Raw genomic sequence first — 24,889 nt, 5'->3', positions numbered from 1 at the left:
AGATGCTTGGAGCACAGAAAAGGTCCTGTAGGAAGGAACAACAAGTGTTCAAAAACTGGTACAAAAACCCCAATAAGGGTTGGCTGTGGCTCCCCATGGCTGTGCAGACATCTTCTCATGATTGCCACACACAGAGGTGTCAGCAGGGGCACATTTGTTCCTGAAACCAGCAGGTAAGCGTATTATAGGAGCCTCTGTCTCTGACCTAGAGGAAAGGGGCCTGGTACCCAGTCTCCATAGACACATCCCAGCTCACAAAATTCAACTGCACGGCCTCTACTCCACACACACCTATGCGAAACATCGGCTTTAGAGCATAAGCAAGCATAGGGTCTCTCTGCGTTTGTGATCAAAATTCAAATTTCAATCCCTTCGCTTTAGGGGAAAACGCTCAAGTGAAGTGCTTGGACCAGCCGAGTTGCTGCGAGGGAAAAACAGGCTCCCCAGAAAGCCTGCCAGAAATACAAATCTCACTGTGGGCACCTAGTTGAGGCCAATAAAAGGCTTGCTGCCCAGGAAAAAAGCGTTAAAGCAAAATAATGGTGGGAATGCTTATCCTGTAACTCTGTATGCTTGTTGCATGTAGCGCATCTACGCCAGGAGAGTGTTACTGCTCCTTTCTGTCCTCCTCACCACCCACCTTCTCACACCACTGTTCATCTACAAGCCACCTGGAAAGCCTGGATATATTACCAGCAACAACAAAAACACAAATTGGAGCAGGAGGAGCACCAGGTTGTTGTGTCCCACAGAGCTTTCCACACCACTCGCCTTTCCTTACATGATCGAGATGCTTCCACTCATCAGCCCACTCTCTCTCCGTTAAGCGGTGGTCGACCAGCTCATCCTGATAGCCTCCATTCAAACCTGTCACAAACCACAACCAGAACAGGGATTAGAGAGACCAAGTTCTTTCAGTGTCGGAGAGGGAATGCGGCCCTGAAGCATTAATAAGGTCTGCATCTCTAACCCTGTATAGCTGAGATTTTAAAAGACATAGCAGGGAGGTGGCTCTACAGGACCACGTTCCATGCTGGTGTTTTTATTCTTTTTATGTCATTGACTCTCTAAAGAGCAGGACTGGGTGCTGCTCAACATCCCATTCAGCTCTAGGGGAGTGGTCAGCGTTTGAAAGGCAATTTGGCCTGCACGTGCTCTCGGAAATGCTTCGGCACAGTCGCAGGTCTGGATCTGATCCGCCTGGAGAGCCAGGTCCCTCATTAGAAATCCACAGTCACTCAGAACTTGTGATTCAGGCTGCCCTGCTGGAAACCCGGGGTTCACCCCCCATGCACACTCCCGCCCGTGCTGGGGAGAGGGAGAAGGAGTCAAGCTGTTGTCTCTCCAGGCTCCACACATCTTGTGCAGTTACGCTGAAGAGTTAATCTCTATTTTCCCAGCCTTCATTTTGCCTGCTGGGCTGGCTACGCTCAACTCAAACACCAGGTCCTTTCTCCTCGTCCTTGGTGGCTCCAGCCTGCACGCACCAATACTGCCTCTCATTCAATTTTCCCTTTTTTAACCTTTCACTGCCAATTGTTCTGTCTGAATTCCTTGAAAAAACTCCTGTCTTTCTGCCTAAAAATTACACAGCTTTAAGGGCAAGCGGGCAAGTACAGGCTGTCGGGGTGAATCAGGGACACAGCCTGCTAGTTCAACTATTGGATTTCACAGCTCCTACAAATAAATCTTTACAGGCCTTCTTACCAAGGCTGCTATGCCGCTCACGAATATCCCTGTGCTCCAACATCTTGCTGGGGTCTCTGTACAGATGGGAAGTTGCGATATCTTCCAAGGTGTAGTGCTGGAGGGGAGGGGGGGTGGGGTGGAACTGCCCTGCAGGGTTCATGAGGGGCATGGTCAGGGCAGGACTGTGCCGGGGAGCCGGGCTGATGGTGCACACTCTCTTGGCTGGAGGCTCTGTCGGGAGCGGCTCTCTCTCAAAGCTGTTTTCTTCTCTTCTGCAACCGAACCGAGAGACAGACGTACTCGTTAGCACCGCGTGAGCACGCTCAGAAATGGAAAGATGCGGATGTCAAGGCAGGACAGTGTGGGCAGTGGTGATTTTACTGAGGGAAAAAAAAGCAGGAAGCTAAAATGCACCCAGCTTGAGAACAAATCCAAGAAATGACCTTGTCAAAAAAAAAAAAAAAAATCCAACTCCAAGACGCTCAGGTGTTGATATTTATCTTTCTTAGTATGGCCAAATTAAAATCTCATAGTTTGTATAAATTTGAAGCATAGTCTACATAATTATGCAACATGAAATAAAAGTAGTGAAAACTAAAATGAACCCCATCCTCCTTAGCCCTCACTCTGCGTCACCCCTCAGCCTAGGGAAGCAGACGGTGCGACCTCTGGAGAATCGCCGAGCTTTCCAGTTCAGGTGTTTTAAACCTTCTACTGAACAAGTCACTCTGGGACAGGATCTGCCTGAAAGCCCTCAAAGAGGATCCCAGGCCAGGTCCTGTGAGGAGGAATTACAGCCACTATCTGCTGTATCTTGTTAACAGTCAGAACAGTCGTTATGAGTGGTAAGATATTGTGGTTTAGCATTAGACGTTGTTTGAGGTTTTGTTTCAATTTTACTGCTGTCAAAAGTCATGATTTTAAAAACTTGGCAGAGTGGCAAAAGCTCTTTTTACCTGTCTGGACTGTGCCTCTTCCCATTTCCATTGACCTCAATGAGCAGCTCCGAGGAGTCAGCCGGGGACGTGGTGTTTGTGTTGAGCAGGATGTGCTCGTGCTGTGCCAGGTATTGGGACGGCGTCTGCTTGGCAGCCCGGGCGCAGTGCAGCAGCTCCCTCTGGAGCAGAGGGAGGTTGGCCTGGAAAACAAATTACCACACATTGTGGGTCTGGTCTATGCAGGCTGCAGACAGGCAACTCCACCTGTTTGCAGAAGATCTGCTCCATCCCCGTCACCCCTCAGAACAACGTCTAGAGCCTGTGGGCTCCTCTCAGTCGTCCTGCTGCTCACGATCGCTGCCCTGGTTAAGGTTTACCCCTGTTCTCTCAAGGGTTGAAGTTGGTGCGCACAGAAACAAAGATTCATGGGAAGCTCTCCGTGCTTCCAGCATCTAACAACTCCAGACATGGTCCGTCTACCAACACTTCAAATATTCTAGACTCGAACATTTGAAAATAAGACTATAGGATGAGAAACTGCAGAATGGAGGTCGGTTTGTCTCATTTATCCCTAACGTGCAAGTGGACACGTGTGGCACCTGTTGCAATGTTAGCTTCTGTGAGCCAGTTACCCATGGTGATCACTACGGTCTGTGCAGTGTGTCTTGGACTTTAACAGAATTGTTCCGATGCTTAAAACAAGAGCTTTCCCATCAGTGTCATGCTGCCAAGCAGCACAGACCAACACATGAAGCATTAGCAAGACCCAACTGCTCACTGTCACCTTCAGAAAGGGGATCACAAACGGCCGGAGGGGGAAGTTCGTAGCCTCTTGCAGCTTGCAGTGAAATTCCTCAATTGTCACCGTTGAGTTCTGAGAAAAGAAATTAAGAAATGAAATGAGAATTTGCTCTTATTTTAGACACTTGGGAAGTGGCTCAAAACCAACAGACCTGGAAGGGAGACCACATCTGCCATTACAGGACTGACAATGTTTGCGTCGGATTCTGCCTACCACAGCCAAAAGGCTGGGGCCAGTTGAGCAGAAAGAGCCAGCGCAGATCGTGCCACCCTGGGCGAGGGTGCACGCAGCCAGCGGCCAGGCGCTGCCAGTGCCCAGCACCTTCCCGGAGCCAGACTGCAAAGCGCTGCCCGGGAGGCAGCAGCGCCCAGCTGGCACTGCCAGCGTCTCCAGCCAGGTGGCCGGGGGAAGGCTGCCGAGGAGGCAGAAAGCAATTCCAGCCGGTGGTCGCAGCTGCACGAGGAGCCCGAGCCCAGACCCTTTCTCTGGGCGCGAGCAGGCTGCCTGCACCCGCTGCGGGTCCCTGGGCTGCCTGTGCCTCCCTGCTCCCAGCCCATTCAGGTCAGCTTCCCTGCGGGTTCCCTCCCCTTCTTTTTCCTCCCGTTCAGCTCATCTAGTCCAACCTATCTACCATCCAGGAAGTCACTTATTACCAGCCTGCTGCTCCCCGCCATGGCAGGCCTTCCTCTCTCCCTCCTTACCTTGTATCCTCCTCGGCTGCTTAGGCTGCATGCTCTCTGGCATGAGCAGCACTTGCCACACTGCACAACAGCATGCAGCCCTGCAGCAATAATCTCAATCAGCGATGAGAATGACCGTCAGAGGAACCCAAATGGCTTATAATTTCCTTTCCCAAAGGCTAAGCTGGAATACTACCCTACACCTATGGAAACAGATATGCCATTCTACTTCACTGGCAGCTTTTTGCAACTAGTGCAAAAGTTCTGTGAAAGCCCTGCAGGTTGTGGACAGACCCATAGGTACGTGTGGAGTAGAGGCTCTGCCCATGCCAGCCCTGGGAGCAGAACTACTCCAGTGCGCCTGTAGCCTGGCTACAAGCACCCTGTGCTGAGGTGCGAAAGCAAGCCTGCCAGGAAGCAGAGTCAGCTCAGGAGCTGCGCTGGGCGACAACCAGCTCGTGGCTGGGCAGTCTGCATGGTGCTGTGTGCTGTCGGGTCTCCACGAGGCTGGGCTTGCACACAACCACTGTTTATTTAACATTTTAAAAACCGGTTTGAAACAACACTTGCATAGGCATTTCTACTAGTCAGTTTGTATACTTGCAAGTATTAAACATAATTCTGCAGCAGGACCCTGTTCATTTGGTTTTGCAAGGACATTTTTAGATGAATTTTATCTGCTGTCCATAGATGCAAAAGAACACGTACTGTTTGCATATGCATGCACCATCATCAATCCCAGCTCTTGCAAATCCCAAGGGCGGGAACGGGGCAGAAGGGCAGCAGATGCACAAAAGTGCTATTTATCAAGATCTTTCCTGTAATTGCACCTTCAGACTATCATAAACATTAATACAGCTGGACAAAAGTTTGCATAACCATCAATCTCTTTCTTAGCGCAGGCAAATAAGCAAACACACAAAGCGGCAGAGTATCACAAGTCTAGGCCTGCCGCTGCAATAGGAGACTTCCTGTCTTTTGCAGACTTTGGCCACAGTTAAGTTTGCTTTGCTAGTGGGCCTATGTCAAGATATGCAGGAGCATCCCATGAAGAGGGAACTCCCCCCCCCACCATTAAATACATACCATGTTCACCACTGCATATCGCAAATTAAACTTTTCAAGTGTCATGATGTTCTCTACACACTGAAGGCTTAGGACTGAATCTCTTTTGAAAGGGCATATTCAGAGACACCACCCCCCACATGGTGTTTCCAGAAGACCTTAAATTCAATGTCACCTAGGTGCCCTGGAGAAAGACACACTTTCAATACCTCCACCGTTCAGTCAGAAGCTACAGGAAGTAGGATGGTGGCGTGTATGTGAAAGGCCCACCATGTAGGTATAATATGACTTTTTCAATGTGGTGCATCAACCATCCACCTGCAGTCCCAGAGGTCCTCTGAGGGAGGGAAGCACCGCTGGCTTTCCAGAGCGAGTCCCTGGCAGGGACAGGAGCGAGTTCCGGACTCTGCGCCGCTGCTTATTCCATTATGCCATGCTGCCATGCTGAAGTCAGGATGGTATTTACGAAACGGTGTGCGAAACTGGCATTTCTTCATATGGGAGCACATCAGAGTTAAATCAATCGGCGGTCAGGGTCAGGAAATCATAAATCCCCCCCCCTGCTCCGCACACTCAGGGCTCAAGGATGAAAACATTTTCCTAGCACAAAATTACAGGCTCCTCTGAATTGCATGAAAGTTTCATTTACAAGAGGAAACCAAGAAGCCCAGCCTATTCCATGCCTTCTAGTGAGGAAGGGGAAAAACACTGGACCTGTAGCCCTCGTAGCAAAGCTTAGCCCAAAACCTTCCAAGTTTCCTTAAGTTCAGCTGCACCTGGGCTCACATCAAAGCAATGCAAATGGACAATCAAACAGTTTTCTGCAATGCACTGAAGACAAGAAAAAAAGCCAGCACGTTTACCACAAAGCGTAAACACTGCAAGTCCCGCTTAGCCAGTAACTCTGCTTATAAAGACACAACCGCGCAACATTGTGCAACATAGGCACACGCTGGCTGCCAGGATCCCATTGCTACAAAGCTTTTGCAAACGCAAGGCCTTGCAGGCCTTTCTGAGGCTTAGCTCTCCTCCCCGGGTCATACTCACCACCAAAGCCAGAACGAGGGTCCGGACCTTCTCCCCAATCTCTGGAGAAATGTCATTGCCAAACTGCTGCAGGGTTGTGAGGAAACGCTTCAGCTTGCTGAGCTGCCGGGCGCCGCAAGTGGCTGGGAGTTGCTGGTTGGTGAGCGAGGAGGAGGAGGATGAGGCAGGACCATTGCTAAACCGCTGAGGTGGAGACGGAGCCCCGTTCAGCGTTGGGGGGGAATGGTTAATCCCGTTGGGCACTGCAAATCGGACACAAGCCAAACGCGTTACTGAGCTCTGCTGTGAGAGGTGGGCACGTCCCTGTGGCCTGGTTTTTAAAAGTATCCTGTTTTTACTCAGTCTTAGGAGAGAATGCCAAAGCCCACGCACCATGCAGCTATCTGGTCTGGTGCGAGATACCACACAGGTACACACACTGCCTGCGTGCCAGCTGGGTCGCCCAAGAGCGCTGTGTGGACATCTAAATCTATGCTAGCTCCCAGGGCAGGACTTAGAAAACTGGCCAGGATCAGGGCAGAGCCTGCAAGACTTGCAGAAGACGCAGGAGCACGCCTCGGTGATGGAGCTCTTCAGTGGCACTGACACATACCTCTCCCTTAGCGTCCCGGGGACGCTCCGCAGCCCTGAGCACACAGGCACCGCTCACCCCACGAAGGCATCTGCTCCAGGTTTCCTCAGCAGGACCCCTGTTCTGACTGAGGGATAGACCCTAAGCGCTTGCCTCACTAAAAAAGCTCATGGGTGATTTACAACACAGCCAGTGACTTTTCTGGACACTATCCACTCTAGCTTCCCTTCCAGAGACATTAAACAATGACAAAGAATCAGGGTTCAGAAGAACCACAGACCAAACACACACCTCGACCTTTACCGGGGGCAGCTCAGGACACAGGGTCAAGCTGCATGAAGCTTATGCTGTGGCAGACCGAGCCGCATTGTGCGTTCAGCCTGAGGACTTACAACATGCCTTAGCTCAAAGTCTGTAGCCTTCAGAAAGAATTACTGAGCAGTGATTTCTCGTCCGTGTCGTGCCGAAGATGACACCAGGCGACGAAATAGTCCCTTCTGGTTGCATAAATTACAACAAGTCCGCAGTGCTCACTACAGCCTGGGTCCTGCTAACACATCGGGGAGCCCCAGTGCCTCCACCACCTTCTGAAGGAGGGCTGGCACCACCGGAGCTCACAGGCGGTGATGCCCAGGTGGTGTGCCCCACTGCAGTGCCCAGGTCACGTTACTGCCTGGGGATTTATAGCAAACCGGTTTCGCAAATACAGTTGGTTTTCTAGCCTGGTCCCATCTGCAACTTTGCCTCCTTTAAGCAGAAAGCATGTTGAAACCGGCTATGTTATGGGAGTTTGGGAACTCCACAAGGGGTTTGAATAATTTGTTGCCATCCCCATACTGCAGTTGTGCAATCTAAAGCCTTGTCTGGGAAATTTTTAAAAGCAGCTGTGCGCTTGAGGCCCAAACTTGATATAAATACAAATTTTAGAGGTGAAAAGTACGGGACGGTAAATGTAGTTTTAGCCGATCCAGTGGTTTATCTTTAAGAGCCCAGTCTTGAACCCATGGTGATTGCAAGCGCTAAAGACAAGGCCACAAGCAGCGTGAGGCTATAAAATCGTTGTAAGCATCTGCGCTCAGAGGTGAACCACTAAAGTGGTCCTGAGAGCTGTGTCGCCCCTCGCATGCTGGCACGTGGACGGGGCAGGGAAGACACACGCAGCTCTGCACGGAGCGGCGGCTTGCAAGAGGTGCCAGAACGTCAGCTGCAGCTTAATGGGGATTGTGCAAAATCCTCGGATCTTGCAAAGAACAGCCCTGGTGGGAGTTTTTCAGAGAAAAAGGCAGGAGGTACTTGAACAGTTAAACCGCCCTGGGGCACTCCGAGGTCTGAGGTTATGCAGGCGGCTCACACACCTGGACCTGCCGTGGCGTGCGCAGGAGTAACCAGACACGATTACCCAGAGTCGGTTACAGATCCCAGGGAAAGATAATGGTAAAGAGACCATCAAAGCTGCTCATGCTAATCAAAAGGGGACAGGCTTTTCCGGGGCATAACAAGGATGCATCCCTTCATAAAGGGAGAGAGAAAGAAATGAAGGTAAACTCTTCTTTTAAAGTGAGAAGACGGAGCAGCAAGGTCCAAATGAGCTCGTGCCTTTTGTTATGGATCACGACAACTTGAAAAAGTCTTGTTCTCACCCCCTGCTCCAAACCAATGAAGAAACAGAGATGTGCTGCAGAGATGAAGCGTAGGATTAGCTATACATGGAGTCCTGGCCAATACTGTGCAAAAGCAAATGTAAACCTAGTTTCACAGGCAAGCATTCTGACAGTTACTCATAACCAGCACTTATTTCATGATGAAAATGTCATAAATTCTGGAGAAAGCCACCCAGAGAAGTTTCTCTCAGATAGGGGAGGACCACACACCTCTCTGCCTTCTGAAGGCCCTGACCAAGGCACCTTACCCCGTTCTCTATTTTGTTTCCTCTTCCTCTTTCACATGAAGGCTAAAGAGCAGGAGCACTATTTATACCTAGTGAGAACCAGGGCTGCACCGCTCCAGCGTCCTGCTGGAAGGAAAAGGCTCGCGGAGCACCGCTTGGGGGGATGCAATGAGTGACTGCTGCAGGAAGCCGCAAGGGCAGACACACTCGGACAGTGCAGGAGAAGTCAAGAGGGAGCACTCAAGCCCGGGCTGTCGTTAGGCAGCAGCAGCCCAAGTTACTGGTCTTCGTGTTTCTAGGCTTACGCTGTCCAACCCGCCTGCAAGTCATTTTACAGCAGAGTGACTGAGAGCCGCCTGCAAGGCCTTATGGGGATCTGTATTTCCAGGTGAGAAACAGGGCTGAAGCAGGACGTTTGGGACAGAGCGAGCAAGGGGCTGGCACTTACAGACTGGGGCGCTGCAAGCATGGGGAGAGGAGGAAGGGAAAATCTCAGGAACACAAGAGTCATTGCAAATTCTGCTCCAGGTCCTCAACAGTCCAAGGCTTTCTCTGGTTTTCTGACCCTTTTGTTACACTGCCTGCTCGAAGGCAAGGCCTTCCTCCAGCACGCTCTCTCTCACCTGCCCAAGCCATGGGCTCTCACGGGGCAGGGCACACAAAGCAGCTGACTCTGGCCGAGACCATCAAAACCAGCTGAAATGTAAAAAGCAAGAATAACTTCACCACAGGTTGTATTTCACATTTCTCTTCTAAAGAGGCAATCAAGTGAACTGGAATCACTAGATTCAAACTGCTTTGACTTTAACAGCATGCCAAACATCCTTTTTGGAAAAATTAATTTATGTCACTTTGCTAATGGTCTTTTCTGTCTCAGAAAAAAGAGAGCCATTAAAAAACCCTCAGCGTATAAAGACGGGGACAACGTGTCTGGTGGGATAACCCAGTGATTAGTGTTACTGCCAGCATCACTCAATACATTAGTGAATGTCCTGAAAGAGACTGAACCGCAAATCTATGAAACTCAGTGTCAATATTAAACTGTGAGGTATCACAGTTTCAATTTTGGATAATAAAGCAACACAGAAGTAGCTAGAGGCACAGTAAGCATCCGGAGGTAAAAAGTGAGGAGAGACTGAAAAATATCTACCTACTACTTCTTTGGGTAAGATAATTCCATACCTAAAAAACTAAGTAAAACAGGGCAGGTTTGCTCCTGAAAAACACCTTGAAAAGATGATGCCTTATATGTTGGCTAAAGGAGAAAAAAGAGCCTGTATTCTTTCTAGGCTTTGGGAAAGATGCTACGGCCACGGAAGTCCACATCCCCGGAGGTCGCCTCTGAGGAACATCCTACTAGAACAAGCAAGTGGCTCACAAGCGAGGTCTGACTTATGGCCGGGCAAGGACGAACTGCAGCTTAATAGGAAGAATTATGCAGCAAAGATGGAGAAAACACAATTTGGATGGACAGCAAGAAACATCCGGATCGGAAATTAAAAAAGAAGAAAAAACTTGCTCATCTCAGTTTCGGAAGTGCTGTCTGCTAAGGGAGATACAGCAGTGTGGGAATTCATTCCTCCAAAGATACCGGGAAAAGCCCAGCCCTCGGCTTCTTTAGAAGCTAACCTGCTAAAATATTGCAATTTCTTAAGGAGCTCGTTCCAGAAATCAAGGCGACACCTGCAAGGAGAGGGCCTCGAGGCAGCTCTGACAGCACGGACTGCTGCAGGGACGAGCTGCGAGGGGGGTCACAGACCTCCGCAGACATCCTGCATAAGTGGCAAAGCAGCAGGAAACCCCCAGCTCGCACTTCATTGCTTCCCTACGGTATTACTAACGCGCGCCAGCCACGCTGACCGCGGGCCCTGGCAAACGGCTGAAACCGTTTGCCTCCGCGTTGGAGAGCCCCACGGAAAAAGCGGTTCCCCCCACCAGCGGCCTTACGTGCTGTCGGAGTGAAGGAGACGGGCCGCGGGCCGCCGGGGTTCACGGGGGGCAGCGGCGGCATGGTGGGCGGGGAGGATCTGGACTGTATCTTCACTTCCACAGGCGAGCCGGGCATCCCTGGCACCCTCTTCTCACCAGCAACTGCACCAAGAGAAGAGCGGGGAGGCGTTAGTGACAGGCACACAAGGGCGCGTCCCCACCGAGCGCGCGAACCGCGGCTGAGCGCTTGAGCAGCGGGGATCCCGCGACCCCGGCGGACCAGCTCGGGACGCGGCCGCGCAGCAGCCGATTCTCTTGGCCGCACCGTCTCGCCTGAAGACGCCTCCCCAAGGCTTTTTTCGACCGTTTCCTTTGCTTCCCTCCGCTTTACATGCCGGAGGAGGGGAGCCGGGTCTTCGCCCCCAACCAGCACAAACGCTCCGAAACAACTGTGAGGAAACAGCCCTCCCCCCTAGCTGTCCAGGTTTGGTTTTCCACAACAGGCGCCCGTTAAGCGTTCCTGCACCGTCACGTCTTCGCGGAAACCTGAGGCCGGGGCCCCTGCATCGGAGCGGCCCTCGCCGCCCGGCGCGGGTCTGAGCTACGCCGCCACAGGCCGCGGAGGGGTGCGCGCGACCGCGCCGCTCCTGGCACGCGGTAAGGAAGCGCGCGCCCGGACAGAAAGCCAGTCCTCCTTTTTGGAAACCGAACAGCAGCTTAACTTCCCCTTTCCATCCCCTTTCTTCTGCTGGCAGGGGACGTGCGCCGGGGAGAGGAGAGGACGGGTGCCCCAGGCAGCCGCCCACCGCCGCACGTTTGCTCGGTGCCCCACGACAGCTCCTCCGCAGGACTCGGCAGCTGCGAGCCGCTCTCGCCCGGCGACGGGGTTTTTGGGGGGGGGTGCTGGCCCGCAGGGGGCAGCCAGCCCGCTCAGCCTCAGCGAGCCGCCGAAACGGCCAAACCGCCGCAAAAGCAAGTCGGGATAACGCGCCTCTGCTGCGGGGAGTCTTTAGCGTCTAATAACGGGCTGGCTCGCGTTGCGACGTTTTTTTCGGTTGGAGCCGCCGAGGGGCTCTTCTCCGTGCGCGGGCAACCGCCGAGGCCCCTCGGCTCGGTTAAAAGGGGTAGTTACGCTCCCAGCTCAAGCGTGGCTGAAATCAGCCACCGGGCTTAGAAGTTATCCACGAGAGGAAATAAGAGAGAAACAGGAAGGATGTGATAACGTAAGCCTCTCTTTCTTTTTATTTCCTTTTTAAAGGCTGCTCAGGAGAAAAGCTCGACCCCTGAGAGCGCAGACAAGGCCCGAGCCCCCCCGGGGCGCCGCCGCCCCTGCCGAGCCGCCGCAACCGCCCTCGCGGCAACCCCAGCGCGGGGAAGCCACCGGCCCCCCGCTCTCTCGCCACGCCGTGACCCCAGACGAGCAACGCGAGGCGGTGCGATCCAAACCCTCCCTTCGGCGACGCGCCAGCCGCTTTCCGCTCGGGCCACCGACGCCTGTCGCATCCGATTAGCTCCCTAACGAGTTGCCGCTCCGTTCCGGCACGCCCTTCACGCCGACAGGTTTGCAGCGCGTCCACCTGCGCCCTGCTTTGGGGGGCGGCGGCGGAGCGCGGGACGGAAGGAACTGACGGTTGTCTTCCACTTCTGGCCGCCGCAGGCCGCAGCCCCGAGGGAGCCTCGCTTCGGGCCACCTGCTTCCCCGGCCCGCGAGCCAAGGCCCCGCGGCAGCCGCTCCGGCCCCCGGCGCGCGCTGGGATTCAGCCCCGCACGTAAGCCAAGCGTCAACGCAAAAGCTTCGATTTGTTTCTAGCTTTAAACCCCCCCCCAAAACTCCGACAGCTTCTTCAACGCTTAAAACTGGTGACACGGACCGATTTTCTCCGGTATCGTTGGCCGCAGGCAAGCGAGAAAGGATGCCGGCGCTTCAAAACGGCGACAGCGCTCCGCTTTGCGCGGCAGGAGCCTGGGCAGCTAGCGCGCGCCTAAAACACCCACGGCTCCGCAGACAGCGCTTTCGCCCCAGGCGCGACGGCGGCCGCCGCTCGAACCCTCCCGCCCGCGCGCACCAAGCCGGGCTCCCCCTGCCGCGCGCGGCGTCGAGCGAAGCGTGAGCGAGCTCCCGATCGCGCGGTCTTCGCCGCTGGCGGGGCCCCAGGCAGCGGCGAGAAGTCACTGTCCTGAGCTGAAACCGGAACACCCGGCCCCTCTAGCTAACTACAGGCGAGGCGTCTGCAGGCTGCTGAGGGCGGGCGCTGCAACGGCAGCACGCTACAGACTGTAATCTCCTGCCGCTACCGCGGAGGTAAACACACCCCACGGAACACTGCTATTTTTATAAATACCCATCAGCTGGAAGGAACCCAGCTTTCAAACCCTCGGAAATCTATTAAATGATGTATCGCCATACCGAAGAGAAGCACTGATTGAAAAGTTTTTCGCGGAAACGCTAAGCGCAAAAGCCGCTACTTTGCAACTGCCGACAACAAAGCTGCCGGTTTTGAAAGCACGGAAGATACGAACTGGCACCCGAGCCCCGCGTGCGCAGCGCTTGGCGTTCGCGCCGACGGCCTGGAATCTGCTCTGCAAGTCACAAGCACCTGTTTTTCCACCAGGCACCGTGCAATAGCTGGCTCATTTATTTTCCTTATGGCAAGACATCAGCAAAGCCAGCAAGGTAACAAATGCATTTCACATTCCTAATGTTTTTTCGTTTGTTTGTTCGCAGGACCGTGGACGCGCACAGAGGAAGGGGGAGCAGAGACAAACGCATGTTGAAAACCCACGTTCCCCAATAAACGAGAAACTCCTGCCGTTTCGGTGCTGCCGCAATTACTGGGGTGGGGGTTGGGAACCGCAAGCGCTATAAAACCCGCGTTTCCAGGCTGGCAGCAAGTTTGTGTCTTCATTTGTGTAAGCCTCTTTTCAGAAAAAGAACTTTCTAAGCTTTGCTTTCATGAATAAAGTGGGGAGATAACCAAAGCCCTGGGAAACCACTATTACTATTATAATATATTATCATTACACTAATATAACGTCACAAACTACTGTTCACATGCATTTGTTCCACCATTCATATTTGACACTGACATGCCTCTCCCCGTCACGTTCACGCATGTAATGACATTCATATGAAAACGAATATATTCATGCCTGAATATGACATTCACCCACGTAGGTACATCACCACTGCAGCAGGTAAGCTTGTTGGCAAGAACAGGAGGAAACAAACCCGTCTTTCCCCCCTCTCTACATAAACGTAGCAGAATAGTCAGAGAACAAGTGTGCATGCGAAGGGAAGAGCGTTTCTACCATGGATCGCCTGGCTTGAGTTCACTCACCCAGGGAGGGAAGAGGAACACTCCTACACGACCCACATTTTTCAATCAAAACAGTACTAATTGCGACTATCCGCCACTCACTGCCAGCTGCTTGAAAGCTATCAAGGGATGGAAACATGTTTGCTCAGTATGTATGAATAATTGCAAAACAGTGAGCTAATACATGAGAACTATGATCTGTTTATACATAATCCATGAACAGAGAAGAAATGAGATTTCGTTTAACGCCATTCTCTGCAAACTCTTTGCCCACCTCTCCGCCTGCCCGGCTGCACCTTTGCCAAGGAGAGCACCATGTCACAAAGTCCTCCCTGCAGCTACCTGTTTTATTTTTCCACATTTCCTTCTGACCACGCACTTCAAACGTCAACGTATCGCCACCTTCCTGCCTCTCGCTTGATCTTCTTCGCCCCTTTCCTACGAAACCCTCTTCCACAGGCATATGCGGACCACTTGATATTGCCACGTTCTGGAGCGAAACTGAGCATGAATTAATTCCTTAAGGTTTCTCAACGTTCCTCCTGACACATTCCTAGGACGTATTAAATAGTGTCAAAGCACCAGCAAAGAAAGCAAAACTCCTTTTGTTAATTTACATGGGAGGAAAAAAAAAGTCACATGGAATTTATTCCCCTAAAATAAAACCAGCTACTGCTCTGCTACTGCATGAGACACCCAAAGCAAATCCCATGAGAAGACAACACCTTCTCTTCCGGGCTCGCTCTGGCAGACATGCAAGAAGCAAACAGCATTGTTAAATTTAAAAGCTTCCTGTTAATGACCCGGGGCATCTATAAACGCAGATAAAAACCATCTTTCTGAAACTTCTGATTTTTAGCCTGAACACATCGATTTAATGGGAATCATGTGAGCAAATCAGACTGAGAACAAGGACTTGAGTCAGCCTGCAGCTGACTGTGAGCTAAAAAGGAGATGGAGGTCTCTGGAGAAGCAATGTTCTCCCTGTCTCTTTCTTCTCCATTTCACTGGTAAAAATACTTACTGCCTCACCAATGTCAGTGCTGCCTCCAGCTGCAGAAAGGTGATGCTAAGAAGCTCCTCAAAATGCCTGCAAGTCATACTACCTCATCAGTCAGTTCTCATCATGCTCAAAAGTCAAATGCCACCTTAGCTTTTCGGAAGCAAAAGAGACGCGCGCGTTCCAGTTACGATGCCTTCACCTTCCTGGTTGGCAAGTTCCCCGGGAAGTCTCCAGAGACATGTCCTGGCAGTTCAGCCTCTGCCTGAGTGTCAGTGCAGCCCTGGCACAGGGCACGCGGTCCCGTTAGCTCGGAGAGAGGCACGAGGAGCAAACAGTTCCAAAAGCTGCCTCCCAGCTGGTCAGCTAGAGCAAACGCACAACAGCCTCCGCATGGGCAGATGTGCCAGCAGGAACAGTGTGCAGCACAGCCCCTGCTCCACCAGCTGCCACCCTGCATCTGGCCTCGCAGCAACACCTCGAAAAAGAGCAACTCTAGTCCATGGCTGAATACTCTGGATGTCAGAGTAGCATGTCTGCCTAAACTGGAAATATCAATGGCTTTCCCTTCAAAAAGGCTTCTTCCCAAAATCCTACCCAAACTTCCGCGCTAGCTCCTCGGCCACCCTGGGCTCCTCGCACCTGCTGCTCGTTGCCCCACAGGACTCACGCCTGGAAGGTTTGCTCCAATGGAATCTTTCTTAGAAACATTTACCAATGTGGTGTTGCTATTTTCTAAGCGCTGCCTGCAGGACAGACATCGAACATGTTTATAGCACACTACTCTTGCCATCAAGCTGCCAAACATAAACACTTTGCAACGACACGTGCTAACTTTGCACCCAGGGGCAGCAAATGTTAATCATGGGAGGAGGACGCAGCAAGATGGACATGAGCGTGCATGTGCTGCTGCCACCAGGGCGGATGGGAAAGCTACTTGCATGGATTCGAGCGCGCTGGAGTTTCACGGGGAAGATGATTCACTTGGAGTAAAGTGAAACCTCCTCAGAGATGCTGTTTCAGTCTTGGCATCATGCGAGAATTTCATATTCTCAAAAAACGGATAAAGGCTGAAGATCAGATGTCGCAGCGATTGTAGTTACAGATTTCAGATGCTGCAAAGCTGCTGTCTGGATACGGGACAGCTGTCTACAGATTTACGTTCACGCTGCATGCCCTATATATTTGCGTGCCCCATTTCGGAAGCCCAGGTGTACAGGGGCTGACTGGCTGCGTACACCTGAAACACAACAGCCCTCTTCACGTTCAACGAGCACGAGGCACTGCTTTTATTTGATTCTCTGTGTTTATTTCTTTTACTGCTCCAGTTCTTGTCTTAGCATAACAACCCCAAAAGGAGCCTCTATTAAGTACAGCTGATAATCTTCCCTTATTGAGAGAAGAAAGAGCTAAATTACACAATCACAATACAGTCCGGGGCTATGAGTGGCTGTCAGAGAAGTCCCACTCCTTAGCATCCCAACACCACGTCCCAAGCCTTCCCTCTAGTTGTACAATAGAGGAGAGGATTTTTTACAGTTGGCAATTTAAACAGCTGCCCAAGACAGATTTGATTATTTTCTTTAAGGAAGCCTTCCCACTACCACGTTTAATAATAAAGGAGTGTTGCTATGATAGGTAACCTTTGAAGAATGGTCTACATCTGTTCTCGCTGTAAACTGTATAAAGAAGGCCGCTTTATGGATCTCTCCATGCTTGTGGGTTTGAAAAAAGTGAAAAGGCTCTCTCTGACTTGAGGCTCTTTTCACTTGTATCGCAAACACACTAAAAAATTAAACTTATATTTAAATGCCTTCAGCAATCAGAGAATAAACTAAGTAATGAAGAGAAATAAAAACACTGCATGATGGAAACCGGACGGTCCCTTCCGTAATAAAGCACAGTAAGACGACGACAGAGCTGTGAGATAACCCGAGGCAGCAGAGAAAACACAGGACTCCAACGGTCTCTTTGCCGTTTGCTTCCCCTCGTTCAAACCATAGTTCAGGCGGCAGAGTAACATCAGGGTGCGAGATTTATACTTCTTAACAAAGCGCAGATCACAAATCTGTTTCATGTCCCTGCTGTGCCCCAGCACGGGAAGAGCCTGGAGCAGTGCCACGCGGGAGGCCGGCACCATCCCGGAGTTCAACAGCAGCAAGCGAAGGGATTTCCAGAGGTGCCAGGACGCTGCCGCGGGAGGGTCAGCCAGAGGCGGAGTGGGGCCGGGGGCCCCATGAAGCCAGTAGCACCAGTCGCAGGAGATGAGCCGGAGGAAGGGACGCCAGGCGACCCTGGAAGGAGCCCGAGCGCTGGGCAGGGAAGAGGCGCTCCCCGCGACGCACAGCTTCTCAAACGTACAGCCGCATGTTGAGAAGGTGATGAGCAGTTGCCACCAAGTGACCAAAGCCAGCAGCGTTTCCCTACGCTGAGCAAGGCGGAAGGGAAAGCTGCGGTCTGGATGCAACGGCTGAGCCGTGAGCTTTCGGAGAGGAAAGCCATGGGAAGACAGAAGCCACCAGATACGACACACTGTGGATTCTCGACTCTGAATTTACATCACAGCAAATGCATGTGCACCAACAATTTAACACTGTATAGCAACCTGCATGTGTGAGCATATGGAGCAGTACGGGTGGGCTCCTAAACCCTGCTAGCAGCTCAAGAGCGTAAATCTTTCCTCCACCTTTATGTGAAATGAATTTAATTCTGTGTTTAAGTGTCTGGAGGAAGTTACTTTAGAAGGACAGAGAGCATGAACAGTAATATCTTCTCGCGCCATTTTTGATGCAGGTGTAAGACTCCCCTCAATTCACTCTTGCAAGAGCTACTAATTAAATGAAGAACCAACCTGCCTCAGCTGGAACCAGTTTGGTAGATCGTAAATACAAAAGCTGCACAGAGTTTGAACTGGTCTCTCACAAAAGCCATTTGCTAGATTCAAGCACTCTAGCTTATCGTACTTCAGCTTTTTGAAAGTCAAAACATGCAACACATTAGAAGAAATTAGGGGAAAAAGTACATCAACCACGATACAGCAGTACTTAACTGGCAGTTAGGCAGGCACGTGTAAGGATTTGCTTTTCTTTTTCCCTCCTGCAGTTTGCAAGATAGAGCAGTCTTAAAACGAAACCATGTTGACGAGGCTTTGGCAACTAAGTGGTTAGACTGTGAAGTCCATAAATTAACAAGACTTTGTTTTTAGCTGACGCCTTCTGAACAAAAGATGGTATACAAAGGGTTTGCCCAGTGGTTCAGAGTCCCAGGAGTGCAAGCACATAACAAGTTAATACTGAAACAAAAGGTTTAATCAGAACAGATGTTTTTGACTTTCACGCAGAATAGGCAGATGATGCTCATAACCTGAAAGCCACTTCCTCTCACTTCAGAAAGGTAAGAGCCTGCAATGTCCATCTGCCTCTTCACAGCAGGCAACTGGGGAATCTTCCCAAAAGCTGATCCCAAGGCGAAGCTGGGCAAGACAAACCCTCTGCTTACCCAAGTGTCAGCTCTGAGCAAGCCACGCAGGCTCGTGCTGGAGCCAGCCAAGGAACAGATACCCTTACAGGCAGTTCAGCCCCTCCTGGAGTACTTACCAAAAGAGGCGAGATGAGCCACCCACAGATACGCTTCTTCTCATGACCCCCACACCTCAGATGGCTGCTCAGGCTACAGGCATGAGTTACAGAACGCCGAAAAGTCGGCGAGACGAAGGCCTCCTAGAGAGCAATGGTCCAGAGGCTCACATCCCCAACTTTGCAAGATCATCATTCAAACAGGTGAGCAAGAGTCACGGGTTTAAGATAAAACAACGTAAAGCTTGTCTAAACAGTAAAAGAAACTACTTGGAATAAGAACAGGAGGGCAAAGGACAGCTACTTTGGTGCCCTCTCTGTGGCTGGCAGGACCCTGCCTACAGTCCATGAGGGTTGTTTTAAGATAATTAACTCAACGCTGCCCTGGAGCAAAGGCCAGGGAGATGGCTTACAGAATGTCCATTCCAACCCAAACAAGTCCATAATTAAAAGGACATGCTGCAATTGGCTTGCTTTCTCGGGTTCCCTGTTGATAATCTGAATGCAAACTAAAGGCAGCATCAGTGTAACCTGACCTGATAATGTAAATAGGGTGAAATGAAATATGGTTCGCCACCTCCCCAGCTTTGGCGAATGTTTATTTTGAATAACATGCTTATCTGCTCCAACTGCTCACCATCTGTTTCCAGTCTCCACCAAGCTAATATTTTTCACATTTAGGAACTGAGAAATGGGAAGAATTACATTTAAATTTTGTTAACATCTTTCCTCCATTCTGAGGTTGCCTTTCCTTCCCCTTGACAGCTCCAAGCCATTTATAAAGCACCTTTGCACAGTCCTTTAAGACATGCAGATGAGAGAGGTTACCTGCATGCAAAGCAACAGTATTATTATGCAGACTTCCAGTGGACCGCTGTTTTCTGCTGCTCCATTGCAAACTCTCCATTGCTCGCTGCCTGATGGCTTCCCCCAAAGTCCAAATGAAAACAGCTTGTCTAGGACAAGAAAAGCCAGTATTTTATCTTTTTGCAGCATCACTGCATCAAAAAGGGATGCAGGGGAAACAAGGCAGCTGATAAGACAGCCTTGGCAAGAAAAGGGTGACTCTGCTAACAAAGTCTAATCTGGGGGGCAGGGAGAGAGGAAGAGCATGAGTTAAGAGGTTTGCAGTCAAAGGGACACTACAGAAATAAGGACGATTGTTTGGGTTTAGGGTGGTTTCCAGAGATCTCCGTTTGCCTGAGACAAACGGGAGGTTTTTTTACAATCAAAATTGGGAGACAAAAAGGCAGCTCATAATATAAGTCAGCAGCAAACGTTGGTCAACGGAGGTCAGCTCGCTGCTAGGTCTCCTCTATCCCCTCTCTCTCTCCACGCCTAAGCGAGGAGTTGTATAAGACGATACTATAGCATCTGTTGCAGTGGGTAACTTATGTTACTGTACAGATACTTCCTCCACTAAATGTGATCAGTCTATTTTTACACTGTTTAACTTGGGTTTATAGCACATCTCTGATTCTGATCTGTAAGATGCTGTGGGAGTGGAGAGGACTCGGCACCTCACAGGAAAGCTTCGCATCACACAGGAGGGAGCTGCTGAGCCTGGGATAGGCATTTTATAAATCAAAAATAAATGCGTGCATCTCCATTGCCATCTATTCCTCTCCCACACACAGCTGTTTCACTTTAAATCTCAATTCAACATGAAACTCAGATAGAAGAAGTTGAAAGCACAGAGTATTTTATCAGTCACAACCAGTCTAGAAAGCAGTTAATAAGGGAAATAAGATTAATAATTTATTCCTGAAGGCAGACTGCAGATCTTTATCAGCCTCACCCTTCAGCGATTTTTCTAAAAACCTATTAATGTGCCCAGCTGTACAAACTTATCAGTAGCACAGGTTGGGCTTTAGAGCCACTCTTCGCTGCTTTGTTTCCACCTACGCAAGACAAGTGCAGTTCCTGCGTTCCTCTTGCGCCTCAGTGCTGTCAGACCTGTCGGCGCAAACCACACCTGAGCAGCGTCTGCCTCATTAACTCCGGTTTCCTCTTGGTTCACAGACTCGCACCCAGGCCAGGGTTGCAAATGAACGGCTGCAGAAATCCCTTCCACCACCACCAATCACTGTGTCTAGAAGCCCGAAGTAGGTTACACATCAGGGCTCCCAAACTTTTATTTACCTCTGGCAAGAGTACCAATCACTTCAACGTGGTTATCCCCATCTTCTGCCATCTCTCCCATGAAGGAACAAGGAAGTAGATGCCCAGATGGGGAAAGCTGACCTAACAATCATCCAGGCACGGTGCAGAAGACATCTGGGAGACATTGCTGCTCTTACCAAGATGTCTGAGCAGCTCCCTGTCTGTAAGGCTAGTGCCCGAGCAAATACATTTGGAGACCCAAATTCCTCTAGATAGCTAGGACTTTCCAGAAGGACGAGAAAAAAGAAAACAAAACCAAGTCACTTAACACATACAAATTCCCTGTCAACCGATTATATTCGACCGAGACCTACTGAGTAGCCGGCATTTTGGTTTTCAAGTAGGAAGGGTCTTGGGACTGAAGGGAGGCAAAAAAGACTGTACAGCATCTAAAATACTTGTTTTAAGAAAAAAGTTATTGTGTGCAAGCACACTGCAGAGAGCCCTTGCTCTGCCTCCAGGGCTGCCAACCCCACCTGGTCTCCCACCCATGAACGGGTTCTGGCCACCTTCACGTGCACCCATCAGATGTCCTCCAGCCCTGGCTCAGCGCCTGCTATGAAAACGCACCCAGCCCACGCACAGCTCGCTCAGTAACGAACAAACGAAGCCAGTGCAGCCCATCCATCCTCCCAAACGGCCCCACAGGAGCTCATGTTTGTCCCCAGAGATAACTCCAACCATCACCCGGACCTCCCCGTCTAGGGTTACAGCCTGACATACGATCAACAGGGCCTTGCCTGGGCCAACGGTGGTTGAACAAAGCCAAGGATGCCTGCTCATTAGTTTGATTAGTTACTGCTAAGTTATTTTAGTAATTTTTCATTGGTTTATTGTTCCATTTAAAAAGGCTCAACTCGGTACCTCTAAAGAAAAAAAAAACCACACACTCCTATTACAAAATTAGATGTTTACTCCTCCACGCTATTTACTTACTAGGTTAAAGCATTTTGAATGAAAAATTATAGCAGTTATAGATATAAAGTGGGCAATTATCACAATCAGAAAAATTACTTCTTAAAAGTCTCTGCCTGCTGCATTGCTCTCCAAATATCCCCATTGTAGTTTAAGCTATGTGAGTGAAACGATGGTGGCTGGAACAAACTTTCCAGATGGGAACATCTGTGTCTCATTTGCCGCGGGGAAGAAAACATGAGGAAGATTAACGGCTCCTGAGTCCAGCGGAGCCCAGACATAACAAGTACAAAAGGGATACAGTTTAGAAAGAGACTCAGCGCAACAGCTCGGTATCAAAGATTTTTTTATGACCATCTTGTGGGACTTCTACACAGAGAGCTGTTAGTCAGAAAAAGGAGTCCGAGTTTCACTTATACTAAATGCTACTACATAGTGAAAGCAAGAATTGAGATAGCCACACACAAAGGATTTAAAGCACTTTTACCGTCTCGGCTAACTTGTACAGGCAATGAGTTTTTCCTCCTAAAAAGGCTGGCTTTAAGGGCTTACCCCTAAAACATCTGAAACCAGCCCCTGCACAAGGCACGGTCTTCCTGCTTGCAGAGCCACCAAGGACGATTCGCCCCTTCGAGGTCCAGGGAGCGAACAGCAGCATGACCTGCCGCGCGGGAAACTCCCGTCGGACACCCTGCAAACACCAGCATTGGAAGATCATTCCTCATATTATTACTTTCTTTAAATTCTGCCACGTTTCCTTTATGGGCTACATTTATGAAGGTACACAGATGTTTCAAGCCGCCACCAGTCTTTCTTCTCAATCCCCCATGCGCTCTGTGCTTGACGCGGGCCAAACTGAATTGTGCAACGCATACTGCTGCACACCACTGCGCACCCGTGCAGCACGGGGGAAGGCTGCTCATTCGGGTCTTGGTTCGACACCGTACCTACCGCGCAAGCCTGCCAGAAGCCTTCTCGACATTAGTGAGAAACTTGCTGGTTCTGCTGCCGCTCCGTGAGCGGTGCTAGGTCTAACCTCCCTGCCTTTTCCATGAAGTCCTTGGACTTTCTCAGTAGTACTATTGATTACGGAGGTATCCATTCCAAACAAACTCCCTCAAAACCCCTTATTTTTAATCAGTGGCCTAGTTTTTGAAAAATACTTAATACTCACTAGTTTCAGCTGGCTTTCAGCATACAGCACCTTTCTGGAAGAAGGTCAGCCTGCTGCATTTAATACTGTTATTACCCTGTACGTTCAACTCAAACTTGCTAAGTGATAATCTAGTTTTGAAAAAGGAAAGGTTGAGAACAGATGCTGGCTACCTTTAAAATTTCAGGATACTCAAATTTTGCAAGCACGGGGTTTAAATCTAAGTTGTGCTAAGTTTGTTGAGGTACAAAGAAGGGGAAAAAAATCATTTGTTAAGCAAACCCTCATAGGTTATGTAGAAGGAAAAAGCAGCCCTTCAGTACATCACTGAATTATAATTTGGGGTGTGTAGAAGTCTTCCCCCCCCCCCCCCCCCCGCACACATTAAAAGCTATGCAGGGGCTTGGATAAAGCTGTAACTTTCATACCCGTAAAAGGGAGACCCAAAAGAGAGAAAAATACTAGTAAAACAGGCTCCAATTTTTCAGAGCGTCTTCCACCTTAACAGAGTTTTTGGGACACCGCTTAGGCTACGATTTCATCTAGCGCTCATAAATCCCCTAAAAACGCGGGCTCCTTGCCATTTAACAAACGCCTCCACCCGTCCCCGGCTCCCAGATGAGACGCGCGCGCGCCCAGCTCCGCTCCGTGACCTTCCTTCTCAACGAACCAGGAGCAGAAGAGGGACAGCGCAGGCCAGTAACTGGCAGCCCGGCACCGCCAGGTAGCTCCGAGGGGCTCCCCGCAGCTCGCAGCGGTCCCTAGGAACGTACCCGCTCGTTCACACGGCCTTGGGAGCGGGCTCACAGCAGAAGCGCAAGACGCGCCGGGGCGCTTTCCAGAGCGCAGCCGCGGCGGCCAGCGAGATCTGCAGGGCAACCGGGCGCCCAGCGGAGCATCCCAGCCCGAGTCCCTCGCCCGGCGAGCGCTAGCTGCAACCGCCTCCGGAGGCGGCGCGCGGCAGCTCACCTAGCCGTCAAGCGGATTTTCGCCTGCGCCGGCAGCGTCCGTGCTGCAGGGTTTGGTTCATTCCTGGAAGCCGGAAAAGCCTGTGCCAGGCAACTGGCCCTGCTTTTTCTCTGTTTTATTCCCCACCTCTTATTTCCAGCAGGAAAAGGAAAGTTGCAGAAGCAGAGGTAATTTTCAGTCTTAGCAGATGTTATAAGAAAGATGCTGTTTCTAGGTCAGAGCAGAGCGCCGCTTTGCTTAAAGGCTGGTCGAGGTTATTTAGCGCTGCAGGAGGCACCCCGGCCGTCCCGCCAGCAGCCACCTTCTCGTCACTGCAAGATGGAGCTTTGCACAGTAGGGAGCAACCAGCTGGAGAGTCTCCTTTGAGAAGGGCGTCACCTCAAGGAGGGTCCATTTCGTTTGCTGGCGTCTTTAACCTCTAAAGCCGAACAGGAAGATGGCACTGCGACGCGTGCCACCCCGAGGAATGCCACCCGGCACCTGGGGCGACCCTGCTCACGGGGAGCCGCTGGCAGCACAGCTGCCCTTGCGCTGGGCAGAGGCTGATCGCTTCCCGCGGACCTGCCGCCCAGGCCCCAGCACAGAAATAAAACGCTGGGCTTGTTCCCAGCCCTGTGCCACAGAGCCCGGGTGTATTCAGGTCACAACATCGTGTCGCGCAGCTGCTCCAACGCTGCCATTACCGTGAGCTTCAAACTCCTCCTCTCGGGCTGCCAAGGCCACTGCGTTTTTGCTCCCTTTTGTTAGTTCCCAAACCGCTGCAGGCACCTGCCGGTCACACGCGCCACCGGTTCCTACTAGGATATGCCACTGAATTGCTCTCTCCACGCTAGAGAAAGAAAGCGTTTAGGGCAGCAGGTCCGTGGCCAGGTGCCAGCCCTGGGGCAGGTGGCACACCTGTAGCTGTGGAACAGAAGGTCCCAACTTTGTTCCCTGCACTGCACAGATGTGCTGTGACTGCATTAATGCTGCAGAAGCAGCCTGAGAATACGCTGAGAATTTTCCAGCCGGAAAGAGACTTGGGGACTTACCATTTCCAATGAAAGAATGAAGGTCAAAACATTTACACTAAAATCTTAACATCTGGTCCGGTGCTCTGTCCCAACAGAGATTTGCAGAGCTGCTGCAAGGTTACAGGCAAGTCTCATGCCCACTTTGCAGGTGGACGGCGCAGAGAAGCAGTCGGCA

At 50.9% G+C, this 24,889-nt stretch overlaps 1 protein-coding gene and 1 long non-coding RNA gene across 12 annotated transcripts in view; one reads left to right on the top strand and one right to left on the bottom strand.

The window, feature by feature from the left end:
• Positions 1–24,889, bottom strand: part of CBFA2T2 (CBFA2/RUNX1 partner transcriptional co-repressor 2) — a 74,944-nt gene that overhangs the window by 10,178 nt on the left and 39,877 nt on the right. For 4 of the 11 annotated variants that reach the window (XM_068912769.1, XM_068912765.1, XM_068912767.1 and 1 more), the window contains exons 2-7: positions 10,628–10,771; positions 6,222–6,463; positions 3,412–3,501; positions 2,646–2,827; positions 1,708–1,961; positions 782–867 (exon numbers count right to left, since the gene is read on the bottom strand). In XM_068912769.1, the coding sequence (XP_068768870.1) occupies positions 782–867; positions 1,708–1,961; positions 2,646–2,827; positions 3,412–3,501; positions 6,222–6,463; positions 10,628–10,745 (972 nt within the window). In that variant the 5' untranslated portion in view covers positions 10,746–10,771. Of the gene's footprint in view, positions 1–781; positions 868–1,707; positions 1,962–2,645; positions 2,828–3,411; positions 3,502–6,221; positions 6,464–9,303; positions 9,388–10,627; positions 10,772–10,934; positions 11,121–11,600; positions 11,872–19,329; positions 19,424–24,732; positions 24,755–24,889 lie in introns of those variants that run through there. The other 7 variants (XM_068912762.1, XM_068912763.1, XM_068912770.1 and 4 more) reach the window with 6 other exon arrangements.
• Positions 11,106–12,562, top strand: LOC138061535 (uncharacterized). The gene is made up of 3 exons (XR_011135362.1): positions 11,106–11,266; positions 11,365–11,581; positions 11,868–12,562. It is a non-coding gene; the product is annotated as an uncharacterized lncRNA (long non-coding RNA).

This window comes from Struthio camelus, chromosome 18 (genome assembly GCF_040807025.1).
Source record: "Struthio camelus isolate bStrCam1 chromosome 18, bStrCam1.hap1, whole genome shotgun sequence".
NCBI lineage: Eukaryota > Metazoa > Chordata > Aves > Struthioniformes > Struthionidae > Struthio > Struthio camelus.
This window is presented reverse-complemented; position numbering and strand designations above follow the sequence as displayed.